This window comes from Sceloporus undulatus, chromosome 11 (assembly GCF_019175285.1).
Source record: "Sceloporus undulatus isolate JIND9_A2432 ecotype Alabama chromosome 11, SceUnd_v1.1, whole genome shotgun sequence".
Lineage (NCBI taxonomy): Eukaryota > Metazoa > Chordata > Lepidosauria > Squamata > Phrynosomatidae > Sceloporus > Sceloporus undulatus.
In genome coordinates, this window is record NC_056532.1 from 2,435,123 (window position 1) to 2,450,515 (window position 15,393).

Here is a 15,393-nt window from a genome sequence, read left to right on the forward strand (position 1 = left end):
CATTTTGCCATGCAGGAAGACACAACCAAAGCACCCCCACATCTAGCCGACCCCATGTTTTGTCCCCTGCCCTACGGCTTTTTGCTGTGCGCCTTTGCGGAAGAGGCGCAGACACAGGAGCTCGGGTTTTCCTTGATGCCAGATTTTGAATTTCTTGGTTAAGAACAACGGAAAGTGTGTGTGTGTGTGTGTGTGTGTGTGTGCACAAACACCCATGGAGGTAGTTAATTAAAAAGCTAGAGAGCTTTTATGTAGACCTCCGGGGTTTGCTTGGAAAAGCGTTTCGTTGCCAAATTGATCAAGGCTGCTGTCTGTTTAATTCCTCTGCCTCTCGGTGCTATAATTTGTACATGAATGTGTAGGTTGTGGTCACCAGCACTTCCAGCAGATGACTCACTGGCTCTCCCTGCCTCCTTCATTTGAGCTTATAGATGAGGAGAGCGGCTTCTCTTCCCAGTGATCCTTAGACCTTCTTCCCCCAGAGACTCTCTGTCCCGGCAACACAGCGGCCAGGTCAGTGGGGTGGGGAATCCAGTCCAGCTTTTGGCTAGCTTGAAAAAGAGGTCCCCAAGGGCTGCATCTGCACTGCAGGAATCGTCCATAGAATCGTAAGTGGGAGGAGACCACAAGGGCCATACAGTCCAATCCCTTGCCATGCAGGAACTCTCAGTCAAAGCATCCTGACACTGCCTCTGCTTGAAGACCTCCAAAGAAAGAGACTCCATTCTCTGAAGGAGTGTGTTCTACTGTCAAGCAGCCCTTATTGTCAAAAACTGCCTCCTAATATTGAGGTGGAATCTCTTGTCCCATCGTTTGCATCCATTGCTCCATGTCCTGTTCTCTGGAGCAGCAGAAAACAAGCTCTCCCCATCTCCATCTATTAGTCTCTGGAGCAGCAGAAAACAAGCTCTCCCCATCTCCATCTATTAGTCTCTGGAGCAGCAGAAAACAAGCTTTCTCCCTCCTCAATGTGATATTCCTTCCAATATTTAAATAGGGCTATCATATCACCTCTTAACCTTCTCTTCTCCAGGCTAAACATCCAAGTTGTTGATGCCCAGGTTGCTTGTGTTTTGTGATGTGCCTTCACGTCGTTTCCCGACTAATGGTGGGGTTCTCTTGTGACAAGATTTGTTCAGAGGAGGTTTGCCATTGCCTTTCCATGAGTCTGAGAGAGCGCGACGTGTCCAGGGTCACCCATGGTTTCCATGGCCGAACTGGGAAGCGAACGGTGGTCTCCAGAGTCACAGTCCAACGCTCAAACCACTGCGCCACGCTGGGTCTCCAAAAGAGAGGCTGGCCACCAGGTTGACACAAAGAGAGGTTGACAATCCAGGTTGACCCCGCTTTAATTGCCATGACTTGATGATGTGGAGTTCTGGGGACTGTAGTTTGGTGTGGCACCAGAGTGCTCTGACACAAACTCGAGTTCCCAGAAGTCCATAGCACTGAGCCATGACAGTTAATGTAGTGTCACCTTGCATTATTTCTGCAGTGCCGATGCAGCCAAGAAACGCTATTTATAACTAGGATGCAACACCTTGGAAGGCTCTTTTCTAGATGCCAGGGTTTACACCTGGCTTTTAAAGCCAGGTTCAAGCCTGGGGTAGATGGGAACCATCCACCACCACCACCATCTTAATCCAGGCAATGCAGGGGAGAACATGTACCCCTCTATTTATCATTGGCGTGCAATTGTCACCAGCCCTAACCAGAAGAATTGAGATCATAGAAACAAAGAATTATAGAGTTGGAAGAGACCCCCAAGGACCATCCAGTCTAACCCCATTCTGCCATGCAGGAAGACACAATCTAAGCTCTCCAGACAGAAGAAAAGACTCCATCATTCATTGAGGAACCATCTTTCATCAAGAAGTTCTTCCTCATGTTTAGGTGGAATTTCTTCTCCTGTACCTTGAATCCACTTATTCTCTGGAGCATCAGAAAACAAGCTTGCTCCATTCTCAGTATGGCATCCCTTCATATTCATTATCTCAGCCACCCATGTTTTGGATTTTGGAGCATTTCAGATTTCTGGATAAGGAACACTCAACCCATATCAACAAGAGATATGTACATCTCCCTGGAGAGGGCATTTCAAAGGCGTTCCTTTCTTTGTAATGTCAGGCAAAGTGTCTGAAGCCGATCTTAAAACCTGGGCAGTCTCCAGTTTTTAACTGTCGGCAACCTCTTCCATGAGTGATGCCTATTTAACCAAAACAACCATCGCCTTGTTTGCGATTAAAGCACCGAATCATAGAGTTGGAAGGGACTCCAAGATCATGTGTGCCAATGGCTTGCCAATGCAGAAGACCCACTCCTTCAGCATCCCCCAATAACCGTCCGTCTGGCATATGCTTGAAAGGAAACCCTCTACTAAAATAGAGTCCGTCATGTTCTGAGACAGTCTGTTCCGCTGTGGAACAGCATGCGCCGTGTTTTCGCCAATATTTAGGCTAATTTTGCTTTGTAATTTGAGGCCATTGGTTTGAGAAGGTAGTCAGGGAGAACATGGAGAAAACTGGAAGGGACCAAGTTCCCACCATGCAGGAATACCCCATTCAAGCGCTCCTGAATGATGGCCATCCAACCTCTGTTTGAAGACCTCCAAAGATGGAGACATCTTCCAAGGCAGTCTAATCCATTGTTGAAGAGCTCAAGTAAGTATGTTCTTCCTAATATTCAGGTGTAATCTGTTGCTTTTTGTAATATGAATTCATTTTCTACTCTCTGGAGCAGTAGAAAGCAAGGTTGCTCCATCCGCTTGCTCCATCTTCATGCCATCCCTTCAGATGTTTAAAGGTGGCCACCATGTCTCTTCTCAGACTTCTCTTTTCCAAGCTAAACATACTCAACGCCTTCTGTCATTCCTCCCAAAGCTTGGTTTCAAGACCTTTGGTCATCTTGGTTCTTCTCTGGACACGTTCCAGGTTGTGAATGTCCTTCTTGAGGTGAGGTACCCACAAATGGACACAATATTCAAGGTGAGGTCTAGCGAAAGCAGAAGTAGTGGACCCTACTCCAGTTCTTCCCTTGATCTGGACACTGTGGTCCTATTGAGGATAGTATAGTTGACCCTCCACATTTGTGGCTTTGACTTTGGCGGATTTGATTATTTGTGGTTTTGATTACTATGTTCCATTTTCTAGTCTCTGGATGGAGCTTGCTCCATCTACTTGCTCCTTCTAACATACTCCATCTTCATGACATCCCTTCAGATGTTCTCTCTAGGAATCTCTAGCTCCTCCAATGCACCTCTTCCAGACGTTGACCATAAAGTTGTGCTGTAGAACCTAGACGTCCCTAGAGAAAACACTTCTCTAGGCATTTGTAGGTCCTCCAGCATGACTCTGTGATCAACTTCTGGCAGATGTTGATCCCAGAGTTGCACTGGAGGACCTGGATATTCCTAGAAAGGTGTTCTCTCGGGTAAAAAGAATAGTGTTTTGTTTTGTTTTTCTATTTGCAATTTCCCTACGTTCATAGGGTTCCTTCACCTGGAACCCCAGCAAATATGGAGGGACCCCTGTCATTGAATGCAGCTCAAAGCTCAATGGTGAGGAAGCTTGGATGATGTATGGATTCTTGGGGCTGGGTTTGCATTGCCAGCCTTGAAGAGCTGAGCCATTGCATGCACATCCTTTATTTTGCCTGCGAAGGATGGGGAGGGTATTTGTATTTACAACCCCCACACATCTCCCTGTAGGGCGCATGGCATTCTTGGCCTGTGTTTCGAGGTGTTGTTGTGTACACCTATTGCGATAAGGTTGTTTGAACACTCTTCTCCTAATCTCTTCTTGAAAAACCAGCTGGAGTTGAAGGAAAGCCTTTGCAAAGACGCCTTGAGTTTGGCCTCTCGGAGTAAACCAAATCGCTTTAGCACTCCAGTTGAGTCCTCCGCCTAATCGACAAGGCATTTTAACTGTGTGTTTTAAGTATCAGCTCAGACTTGATGGAGTTGGGGATCAGAAGATGGCAGGTTGCAGGGTGTGTATGTATGTTGTGTGTGTGCAGAGGATGCTATAAGGTGAGGCGATGGCACAATGTTGAAACAACTGTGGATCTCCTTCCCTCTCCCTCGTCTTTTGAAGGGAGAGGAAAGCTTATCACCAAATCGAAAAGCCATGGCTCACAATGTCTTCTACTAAGCATTGCCTAACAATACACTCTGAGATGGACTACAGACCCCACCATCCCCTGGATTTGGCATAGTTGAAGGTGGTAGCAATTGTAGCCTAGCCCTGAGGCGGTGGGAATGCCTCTGGTTTGGGATGTAGAATGGGGGACACCTGTCTTAAGGAAACTTAAGGGATCTTGGAGTCTAAGTAGCCCACAAGTTGAACATGAGTCAACAGTGCGATGCGGCAGCTAAAAAGGCCAATGTGATTCTAGGCTGCATCAACAGAAGTATAGAGTCTAGATCAAGGGAAGTAATAGTGCCACTCTATTCTGCTCTGGTCAGACCCCACCTGGAATATTGTGTCCAGTTCTGGGTACCACAATTCAAAAAGGATGTTGAGAAACTGGAGCGTGTCCAAAGGACGGCGACTAAAATGGTGAAGGGTCTGGAAACCATGTCCTATGAGGAAAGACTTGGGGAGCTGGGAATGTTTAGCCTGGGAAAGGGAAGGTTAAGGGGTGATATGATAGCCCTGTTTAAATACTTGAAGGGATGTCATATTGAGGAGGAGGGAGCAAGCTTGTTTTCTGCTGCTCCAGAGACTAGGACTCAGAGCAATGGATGAAAGCTCCAGGAAAAGAGATTCCACCTCAACATTAGGAAGAACTTCCTGACAGTAAGGGCGGTTCGACAGTGGAAGACGCTGCCTTGGAGAGTGGTGGAGTATCCTTCTTTGGAGATCTTTAAGCAGAGGCTTGATGGCCAACTGTTGGGGATGCTTTGATTGAGAGTTCCTGCATGGCTGAATGGGGTTGGACTGGATGGCCCTTCTTGGGGTCTCTTCCAACTCTAGGATTCTGTGACTCAACCTGTGTAAAAGGAACGGTTGCCCATCCTCAGAGAGGGGACATCCCTTATAGGAAAGGGAACCTGGGAATGCTTTTCAGTCCGGCCGCAGGATGAGTAAGCTTTTGACCAGGCGCCAGTGGCGTTTTCCATCGCTTTTGACCCAGGTGTTAGCTTGCACCTTGAGCCTAAGAGGCAGATGGGCCTCTGGGCAGATAGACAGAAGAAGCTTTGCAAGGGCTGGCGGCCCTCCAGCTTCCTTTTGGCAAGGCGCTGGCGCGAGAGGGAACGCCAGTCTATCCGGTTTGGAGATTAGCCTCCCGCTATTTCCGCTCTTGTGTTTAATTTAATTTAAGATGTAACGTGGAAGGGAGGGGAACCAAACCCCACTTCTCTTTCGTCCCTTGCTGAGGATTCTGCAAAAGGAAGATGCGCCGTGCGAAACGTGGTGCCAACGGATGCCAAAACGCGGTTGCCATAGGATACAGCATCCTCTTTTTATATCCTTCAGGCCACATCGCAAACTCGGTTGGATTTAAAACCATGGTACCAAAGTGACCCAAAGTCAGGAGACCAGAAAGAGATGAGAGAGGAAGGGGGGACCGAACTCAGCGTGGGTCGATAATGTCGTCCTTCTGAGATAATGGGCTTCAAAATACCCATTTTAAGAGAAAACGCCTTTGCGAGTTCATACACGGAGATGAAATGGGCACAGAAATGTGTGTTTTGCGAGCGGGGAAAGTTCCAAAAAGCTATTTAAATACCATTTATAAGCACATTTCTGTGCAGGTTTTTCAGAACGGCGACTAAATACATTCAGAGATTGGCCCCAAATGATTCAAACCATAGTTTTTTGTGGGTTTTTCGGACTATGTGGCCACGTTGTGAAAGAGTTTAGTCCTGACGTTTCGCCAGCAGCCGTGGTTGGCGTCTTCGGAGAAATTTAAACCAGTTGTTTTCTTTTCATGTAGAAGAATCATAAATTTCAAGAGTTTTCTCTTTGCTGGGAAAGTTTCTCAAAGCTTTTGCATTTCTTTTTCGAACTCTGTTTTGGCAAAACATGGCTCTGGTGCTGCCATAACTCTGAGCTGTGGCTAAAATGGGTTCAAACTGGTTTATTTCTGCAGTGTGGATGCTGAAGAAGAGAGTTTGGTAGCAAGAGCTTTTATAGATTTAAGCCTGCAAAGATTCTCTGTGGGTCCCGTTCTTTTGCGGAGCTGGATGAGACCCCTTGAGACTACCTTTTTGGTCAACTCTTTATGGTCAATGCTATAGTCCAGGGATGGCGAACCTATGGCACATGTGGCAGAGGTGGCACTCAGAGCCCTCTCTGTGGGCACACATGCTGTCGCCCTAGCACAGTGATGGCGAACCTATGGCACGCGTGCCAAAGGTGGCACTCAAAGCCCTCTCTGTGGGCACATGTGCCATCTCCCCAGCACAGAGTTTGCCAGAGTTTGTTACTAGAAAGCCAGAGGGACATGGCACTTTGCAATAAATAAGTGGGTTTTGGGTTGCAGTTTGGGCACTCGGCCTCGAAAAGGTTCACCATCACAGCCCTAGCATATCAATAGAAGACACAATACAAAATATAAAAATTAGAATATCCAAAGACATACAAGGATAAAAATTGACCATATCTATTTAACCATTTAACCACCATCTCCCCCTCTCTCTATTGCAGATGTTCGTCGTCGAGAAAATCGAGGGCATTCATTGCAGTTTGCACGAGTTCACCATCACCGGCTCGACCTACACTCCGGAGGGGCAAATGTAAGCCTTTGGCACGTCCGCTTCTGATTTATCTTGGAACGAGATGGCGGGGAAGCGTTTCTGAAACTGGGTTTTAAGGGAGATCTTGTAGCACCTTTGAGACTCGCTGAGATAAAGAAGTTGGCAGTGGGAGCTTTCCTAGACTGAAGTCTCCTTCCTACATTTGGAAGTAGACTTGAGTCAATGAAAGTTCATGCTGCCAACTTCTATCTTTCACTGAGTCTCAAAGATGCTGCAAGATCTGTCTAGGGACTGGTTCTATATAGCTGTATCTTTGAACTGGGTTTTGGAAAGCATATTTTGGGGGTATTTCACTGAGTCTCAAAGATGCTGCAAGATCTGTCTAGGGACTGGTTCTATATAGCTATATCTTTGAACTGGGTTTTGGAAAGCGTATTTCGGGCGTCAAGGGAAAGGCTGGCTCTAGAAGAACCAAGAAGTCTTCTCCAACTTGAACTGCAGCAGAAGCTGAACTGGAAAAGGAATCCATGGTGGTCAGTGGCTTCCATTGGGTTTTAACATTTAATTTCGAAGCCATGGCAGAGGACCTAGAAATACCTAGAGAAGTGTTCTCACAGGTAATAAACGTACTGGTTTTTAAAAAATGATGTGTGGTTCTTCCACTTTCATGGGGGTCCTGCACCCCTGACCCCAGTAAATGTGTACAAGGACAGCAAACATATATGTGTACAAGGATAACCAACATAGATGTGCACAAGGATAACCAACATAGATGTGCACAAGGATAACCAACATATATGTATGTGCACAAGGATAACCAACATAACCCCCCAGCTGCCCTCATCGAAACTGCAAACCCTCTGAAGCACGGACAAAAATAAAAATGCATGCAATTACTTATTACAGCCAGCCCTCCTTATCCACGGGTCTTTTTTATCCACAGATCCAAGCATCGACAGCTTGAAAATATCTTTAAAAAGTATGAATTCCAAATAGAAAACCTTGATTTTGCCGTTTTATAGAAGGGATGCCGTTTTGCTGTGCCATTGCATTTAATGGGACTTGAGCATCCCCGGATTTTGGTATCCATGGTGGGTCCTGGAACCCAACCAGCGGATAACAAGGACCCACTGAATCATCATCATCATCATTTAGGGGAATGTACATGGCTTCCGGCCAACCGGCTGATGGTTATAATTATCTCTTTATTTGTACTTCCCCTAATTCATAATAGAAGCGGCATGCTTGTTTTAATAATAACATAATAAATCTTCTTTAAAAATGGGACGGAAGAAAAAAAAAGCTATGGGAAACTACAAGCAGAATAAATCTCTTCCAAGGAATGCGTGACACATTGGTCTTTTTCCTTCTCCCAGCTCCAGATTTGACCAGTAAGGCCTCTCTAAACAGGGCCATGTGGGTCAGTTGTGGTTTTCCCTCTCCTTGGGACTCCCACATCTCTCATGCCAAAGAGAAGCCGGGGGATCGTGGTGCGCAAGCTGGATTTTTGTGCATCCGGACGCGGCTAAGTATAGCGCAGGGGAAAATAACAAGGAGCTTGGGACCAAGCAGGGCTTAAATCCAGGCACTCGAGGGCATCTATGGCCAAGCAAAGCCCCTTGGAAAGTTCCTTCTTTGTTTTTGCAGTGATCGGTTCCTGTGGTTTGTGATTGTGGTAAATAGGTAATGAATTTTTTCCACTCCTTCCAGTGTTTAGGAAATACTTTATATTATTATAATAATTACTATTATTATTTCATCTTTGGTTACTTAAAAGAAAGGTGACCTTTAAGATTGGCAAGCAGGTGTGTTGCTCTTTTAATACTGTGAAGCCAGTTTGAGTCCCAGTTCTTGGGAAAAGAGCAGGACACAAATAAATATAATATTAATAATATTAATATTAATAATAATAATAATAAATTTTATTTTCCTACTGCCTTTCCAAAGGATCAAGGCAGTTTATGAAATTACATAAACAAATACATAAAATACATAAACAATACTTAAACATATACAAACTAAAATTCCACCCCTCATCCCTTTATTCCACCCCGATCCCAAGGATCGAAGCGGGATTATATCATTAAAATAATACAATACAGGTACAAAGAGACAATCTATAAAATACTAATACTGAATTACAACATTCCTATTAATTATTATTATTATTATTATTATTATTATTATTATTATTATTATCCCGCCTTCCTCCCAAAGTGGGACCCAAGGCGGCCAACATGCATGAAACACAACAATTAAATTAAACTAAAATACAATAACTAAATCCCCATTTAAATTCGTTAAATGTTTAGAATAGATAAACTTAAAATAAGCAAGTTAAAAATTTAATAATAAATAATATAAATAAATAAATAAATGGAGAGCAGCCTGATGAGCAGATAAATATTGAAAAACAGTCCGCCCAAAGTTTGCAAAAATATTAGATAAATTGCCTTTAAAATAACTTTAATCCTGTATCGACTACCTTGGCTGCATCTGCACTGCAGAAATAATCTAGTTTGACACCACTTTTACTGGCATGGCTTAGTGTTTCTGGGATTTGCAGTTTTGTGAGGCGTTTAGCCTTCTCTGTCCAAGAGCGCTGGTGCCGCAGCAAATTAAAGATCCCATGATTCCATAATAATAATAATAATAATAATAATAATAATAATAAATATTATCTATATTTCCTACCTCTCCCTGCGGATTGAGGCAGGATTGCAACATAAAATAAAAATACATATACATTAACCCCTAACCCTCCTACCATTGTCATAGCATTGGTAGTTAAAGTGGGGTCGAACCGGATTATTTTAGCGGTGTGGATGCAGCCTGAGTTGGTCCGAGAAACAAAAATGTGCACATTCTCCTCTGCTTTTAGCTATATGAACTCTCCTGCCCTTGAGCGCCTCTGGGGATATTTTTGGTTAATCCAGGAGCTTTTCCACCCCAGATGTGCTCCGTCTGAGACATTTGCAAACGTTTTTCACGAAAGGGTACAATTTGTCGCTCTCTCCGAAACAGCTTGCGGACAGAAGGCTTTCTTCCGGCTTTCCAAAAATGGAAACTCGCCTTGCTGGGATTTAGGCCTGGAGAGAGAACGCCTGTGGCGAGCTTTAGTTGGAACGTGAGCCGGTTCTTGGTTTGGACCTGTGTGCTCCGGCAACATCAACAATGCGGTCAAGATTGGCAAAAGTTGTTACACACAAGGCTAGGAGGTGGTGCAGCAGTTTGCTTTTGCCCGAACCTACTGGGAAGGGCAAGATTTCCCCTTCCTCTCCTCTTTCATGGCTGATTTCATTGTGTGCAAAACTCCTTTTGCACTTTAGATTCAGTTTGCAGCAGTGGAGGTATGCTGAGGACAAAGGAGGAAAGTGGGAGGATGGAACTGGGACATTTTCAAAACAGTGGGAAGGCAGAGGATTAATCCAGATTGTGTCTGCCAAATGGGGACAGTTTCAGGGTATGTTGACTGGAGGGTCCATAGCTTTGATAGTGTCACCCCCACAACCTATTTCTTTCTCCGTTGGCACATGACGGGGATTGACTTAACGGCAAGCAAAAACAGGAACAAAGCAAATTTGGAGATCGCTTTCGAAACCAATTTAGAAACACAGCTCCAAACCACTCGCCGGGTCAGAAGATGGAGTTTCCAGCTGTAGTCCTTCCAGATATTTTAAGGCACGGCCTTATTTCAAGCGACTAAAAATTGCTCTAGAACAGATGGTGGGATGTTTCCTTCTTACGGGAATGTTTAAAAAGCCTTGTTGGTTCAGTCCGAGTGATTCAGGTCCCTGCAAACAACGGTAGCGACAGTGGGTGGCATCCGTGTCAGTAGGGTGGTGAACCCACTCCAACTTTGAGTCCAAAGTTTAAAGGGGTGTATTTGTGTGCATGTATGCATGCACATCCATGTTACCCGTTGACTTATAGGCTGTGTCCACAGTGCAGAAATAATCCAGGTTGATGCCACTTGAACTGTTATGGCTCAATGCTATGAAGTCCAGGAACTGTAGTTTGCTGGAGCATCAGACAGACCCTTCTCAGGCTCTCCAACTCCCTTCCTAGGAAGGACAGCCTGGCACCCTCCTTGCTATCTTTCTGCAAGGAGATGGAGACCTTTTTTATTCCAACAGACCTTTGAGAACTGATGCTTTTAAGGGAAATAAGCCTTGTCTAATGTGATGGATGTTACTGTATATACTCATGTATAAGTCTAGAAAATGATTTTGGAAGTTCTTTGACGTTGTTTTGCTTTGCATCGTCCTTTAGATCCTTTGCCGTATGCCCCTAAATTTTACCCTCGACGTATCTGTGGGTCATAGCCAGATCCATAATTTTGGACCCCAAACTTGCCCTCGACTTAAACATGAGGTCGACTTATAGACTTATAGCTTTTATTTGTGGATAGCTTAATTACTTTTTAACTATTGTATGATGTGATTTATTTTAAAACCATGTTTCTTTTAACTGTGGTCAGTTGCTTTGAGTCTCCAACTGGAAATGATGATGATGATGATGATGATGATGATGATGATGATGATGATGATGACGCTGATGCATAGTGCCTTTTTATATGTATAGGAAGGAAGGGTAGAAATACTACAGGTAACAAAATGTCAACAATAAGCACATTGTTCCATATTGCTTGCCATGACGTCTGGACTGCGGTCTGCCGGGTTTGACATTTCCCGTTCGGATTAAAATGATATTCGTATCTCTTTTCCCTCCCCGCTCTTTCGAAATGACAGTTTGAAGGACGACCTCCCAGTCCAGTGTGGGAAATTTGACGGCTTGGTGGAGCTGGCGACAATCTGTGCCCTTTGCAACGACTCCTCTCTCGATTACAATGAGGTGAGTTGGATTTGAAGCTAGGGCCTGTTACAGATTGCCAAAATAATGCTGCTTCGAGTCTCTTTGGAGGTATGCTATTTAAATGATGCATGGGTCCTAAGAGTCCGGAGGTTGCGCCAAAGCCACACTCCATTCCTAAGCACTGGAGGGCAGCTTTGGTGGAGCTTCCGGATTCTTAGGACCCATGCATCATTTAAACAGCATACCTCCAAAGAGACCCGAAGCAGCTTTATTTTGGCAGTCTGGAACAGGACTAGGTGTCTTATTTTCATGTGCACATTTTCATACTAGTGGCCATACCCCTTCTATTCAAGGTATGAGTGCCAACGGTTTATTCGGCTAAAACAGGACCATTCATGCACAATAAAGCGGTCTCAATAGGCTTCAGGATACTCAGCATTTTGAGAAATAATCAGGATGAATCCCCAAAACAACCCAATGGAGGCTGAGCCGTCTCAAGATGCATCTACACTGTAGGAATGATGCATTTTGACACCACTGTAAGTGCTGTAGCTCCATTCTGTGGTATGCTGGGATTTGTCATTTTACAAGGCCTGTAGCCTTCTCTGCCAAAGAGTGCCGGTGCCTACAGATCCCAGGGATCTGTAGGGTGAAGCCATGGGAATTAAAGTGGTGCCAAACTGCATCATTTCTGCAATGTAGATGCACCCTCACGGGAGATGAAATCCAGCAATGCGGCTGGAAAGGAATGGACTGACTGAACCGGGAAATGTGCCGTTGTGTTAGGTTTTCTTGGTGCGACAAATAACTTGTGGTTGTTGTATAAATGAAGGTAGAATCCATGTTACCTGATCTTTGGTAATGAGATTCCACCTCAGTTTTCTGACAGTAAGAGCACATAAAGACATTGAATAGCACTGGGCTCAGGTCACTTCTCTCCAGGATGAAACGGAACCCTTGTTGAGCATCCTTTGGGTTCGGCTGAGATGATGCTGGGATATAAAGTGCAAGGGGAAATGTCCCCATCAAAACATTTCTAGGAAAGCTACGTTTACTGGTTTGTTGAGAGGTCTGTTGCGGGGTTTCTCTCTCCTCTCCCTCTCTGAAAGACGTTTCCCCTTCTCTGTCTCTTTCCCCTTCTCAGTCCAAGAAAGTCTACGAAAAGGTGGGCGAAGCGACTGAAACAGCGTTGACCTGCCTGGTAGAGAAGATGAATGTTTTCAACACCGACACCAGCAACCTCTCCAAAGTAGAGAGAGCCAACGCTTGCAATACGGTGAGTAAGGAAGGAGGTTCTTGCATCATGCTCACACCTGGAGGTTCTTGTATCATGCTCATACCTGGAGGTTCTTGTATCATGCTCACACCTGGAGGTTCCTAGAGAGGCATTCTCTTAGGTAAGAAAAATAGGGTTTTTTTATTTACTGCTTTTCCACTTTCACAAGGGTCCTGTGCCTCTAACCCCAGAGAATGTAGAGAGTCCGCTATAGCTTCCCTTGAGAAACAGAGAGCCAAGACTGTCCTCATCACCTTTTCTTCCTTTCTTCCTTTCTTTCTTTTCCCTCCTCGGTGTTGAAAATCCCCAGATTTTCCATTTGGGTGATCCTCCTCCATCTTTCCTCCTCAGGTGATCAAACAACTCATGAAGAAGGAGTGCACCTTGGAGTTTTCTCGGGATCGCAAGTCCATGTCCGTTTACTGCACGCCGGTGTCCAAAGGCCACAACTCCTCCAGCAGCAAGCTCTTTGTCAAGGTAACATCATGCCCGAGTGTCCTATTTCTTTAAACCATGCGTTCCCTAAACCTGCATCTATCTCTCACCTGAGCAAGAGTGGAGAACCTCAGGCCCTGAGAATTAACTCAGCCCAGTTTTATCTGGTGGAGTGTCCTAGTAATGGTGTCCTAGCTTTTCCATCCACCCCCCACCCATTCTAAAGTATTGCACTGCCTCTGCTAATGCTTCGTAGATTGCAGTAAAAGCTTTGAGCTAATAGCAATAGCATTTACATTTCTGAACCACTCTCTAAGCGGTTCACAACCCGTAAGCCAGTTGCTTCCCAACAAGCTGGGTACTCATTTGACTGGCCTACGAAAGGATGGAAGGCTGAGTCAACCTTGGAGCCCCTGAGATCAAACTCACAACCTTGTGGCTGCAAGACCAGCATTTAACTACTGTGCCACTAAAATATGGTCATGTTTCTGGCTCTGGATATGGACCCAGAAACTTATCATGGACCCATCCTGGCCCTCCGGCTGAAGGTCCCATCTCTAAGCAGGAGTGGCGCCATTCTGAGTGTATCAGGACCAACACTCAGATGATTGTGAGTTTGCAGTCAAAATGTGAGTTGCACATTTTCTCGTGATGCCGAGTGCTTTTTAAGCCACTCCAACTATTTTTGTACATGCAGTGATAGGGCAGGATAGTTTTTGCCTCTCAATCCCATTTGCAATCTGCTTTCCTTTCCACAATTCATAGAATCCTAGAGTTGCAAGGGACCCTAAAGGCCATCCAGTCCAACTCCCTGCCATGTAGAAATGCACAATCCAAACCCTCCGACATATGGCCATCCAGCCTCTGTTTCAAAACCTCCAAAGAAGGGGACTCCTCCACCCTCCGAGGGAGTGTTTTCCACTGTTGGACAGCTCTTACCATTAGGAATTTCTTCCTAATGTAAACCATATGTACTCCACGGTGTATAAGTCGAGGGCAGGTTATTGGGCCAAAATTATGGATTTTGATATGGGCCGTGGCTTAGTTGAGCATAAAACTTAGGGGCATGTTTGGCACAGTAGCACCATCTATTTCCTCTAGATGGTGTTACTGTGCCAAATTTCGTTGCAACACTCCTCATGCTTTTAGCATTAGGGGATTACACAGCCATCGTGATGGCCATGATCTGTCAATAGCCTTCTTCTCTGTGAATTGGACTCATGGCCAAACTGGGGTCTTGTGGCTTCTTATGAGAGCGTAGACTTGATTTGCTCAAATAACCCATTTATTGGTCGTTTTAGTAGCCCATGCGGCCTGTAGAACTTTCCTCCACCGCCACGTTTCAAATTACTTAGACTCATAGAGTTAGAAGAGACCCCAAAGGTCATCCAACTGTCTTCCATGCAGGAAGACGCAAGCAAAGCACTCCTGACAGATGGTTGTTTAAAAGGCTCCAAAGAAGAAAACTCCACCATGCAACAAGGCATCAAACAGTTCTTACAATCAGGAAATTCTTCCTAACTTTGAGGTGGAATCTCTTTTTCTGTAGCTTGAATCCATTGTTCCATGTCCGAGTCTCTGGAGCAGCATAAATCAAGCTTGCTCCGTCCTCAACATGGCATCCCTTCCTATTGATTCTAACCCTTCCAGTTTCATGAATGTGATTTGATTCTCATCTTTTCAGCTTCATGAATTCATGCTCCTTAATCTCCATTTCCTTTCTTTCCTTTCCAAAGGGTGCTCCAGAAAGCGTCATTGAGCGCTGCAACTACATCCGCGTCGGCAGCACCCGCGTTCCCCTGACACTCTCCACCAAAGAGAAGATTCTCTCCAAAATCAGGGATTGGGGCACCGGCATTGACACCTTGCGCTGCCTCGCCCTGGCCACCAGAGACCACCCGCCCCGAAAAGAGGACATGCGCCTGGATGACTCCAGCCAGTTTATTAACTATGAGGTGAGGCTCGGTCCAAGCAGGGTCAAAAAAGGGGCCTGACTCAAGAGGAGATGAAGTGCAGGATAGGGACATTGTGTGGGTACGCACATACCAGAAGGATGCTTTGCAAAACCAGAAGGGAATTCAGCCCAGTTCTGGTTGTGTTTTGGGAACTTAGTTAGACCTATAACATGTCCAAAAATGGACTCGCGGTGCATACTATCCTCTTTTAT

General features: G+C 45.1%; 2 protein-coding genes across 3 annotated transcripts in view; both read left to right on the forward strand.

Annotated features, from left to right (window-relative positions):
* Positions 1-15,393, forward strand: part of UBE2G1 (ubiquitin conjugating enzyme E2 G1) — a 554,317-nt gene that overhangs the window by 365,742 nt on the left and 173,182 nt on the right. The gene's annotated exons all lie outside the window — the stretch shown is intronic.
* LOC121917146 (sarcoplasmic/endoplasmic reticulum calcium ATPase 3) overlaps positions 1-15,393 on the forward strand; it is a 78,024-nt gene that overhangs the window by 50,532 nt on the left and 12,099 nt on the right. Inside the window, exons 9-13 of the mRNA XM_042442872.1 lie at positions 6,651-6,739; positions 11,452-11,554; positions 12,660-12,791; positions 13,143-13,268; positions 14,963-15,181. Coding sequence (XP_042298806.1) covers positions 6,651-6,739; positions 11,452-11,554; positions 12,660-12,791; positions 13,143-13,268; positions 14,963-15,181 — 669 coding nt within the window. The remainder of the gene's footprint in view (positions 1-6,650; positions 6,740-11,451; positions 11,555-12,659; positions 12,792-13,142; positions 13,269-14,962; positions 15,182-15,393) is intronic.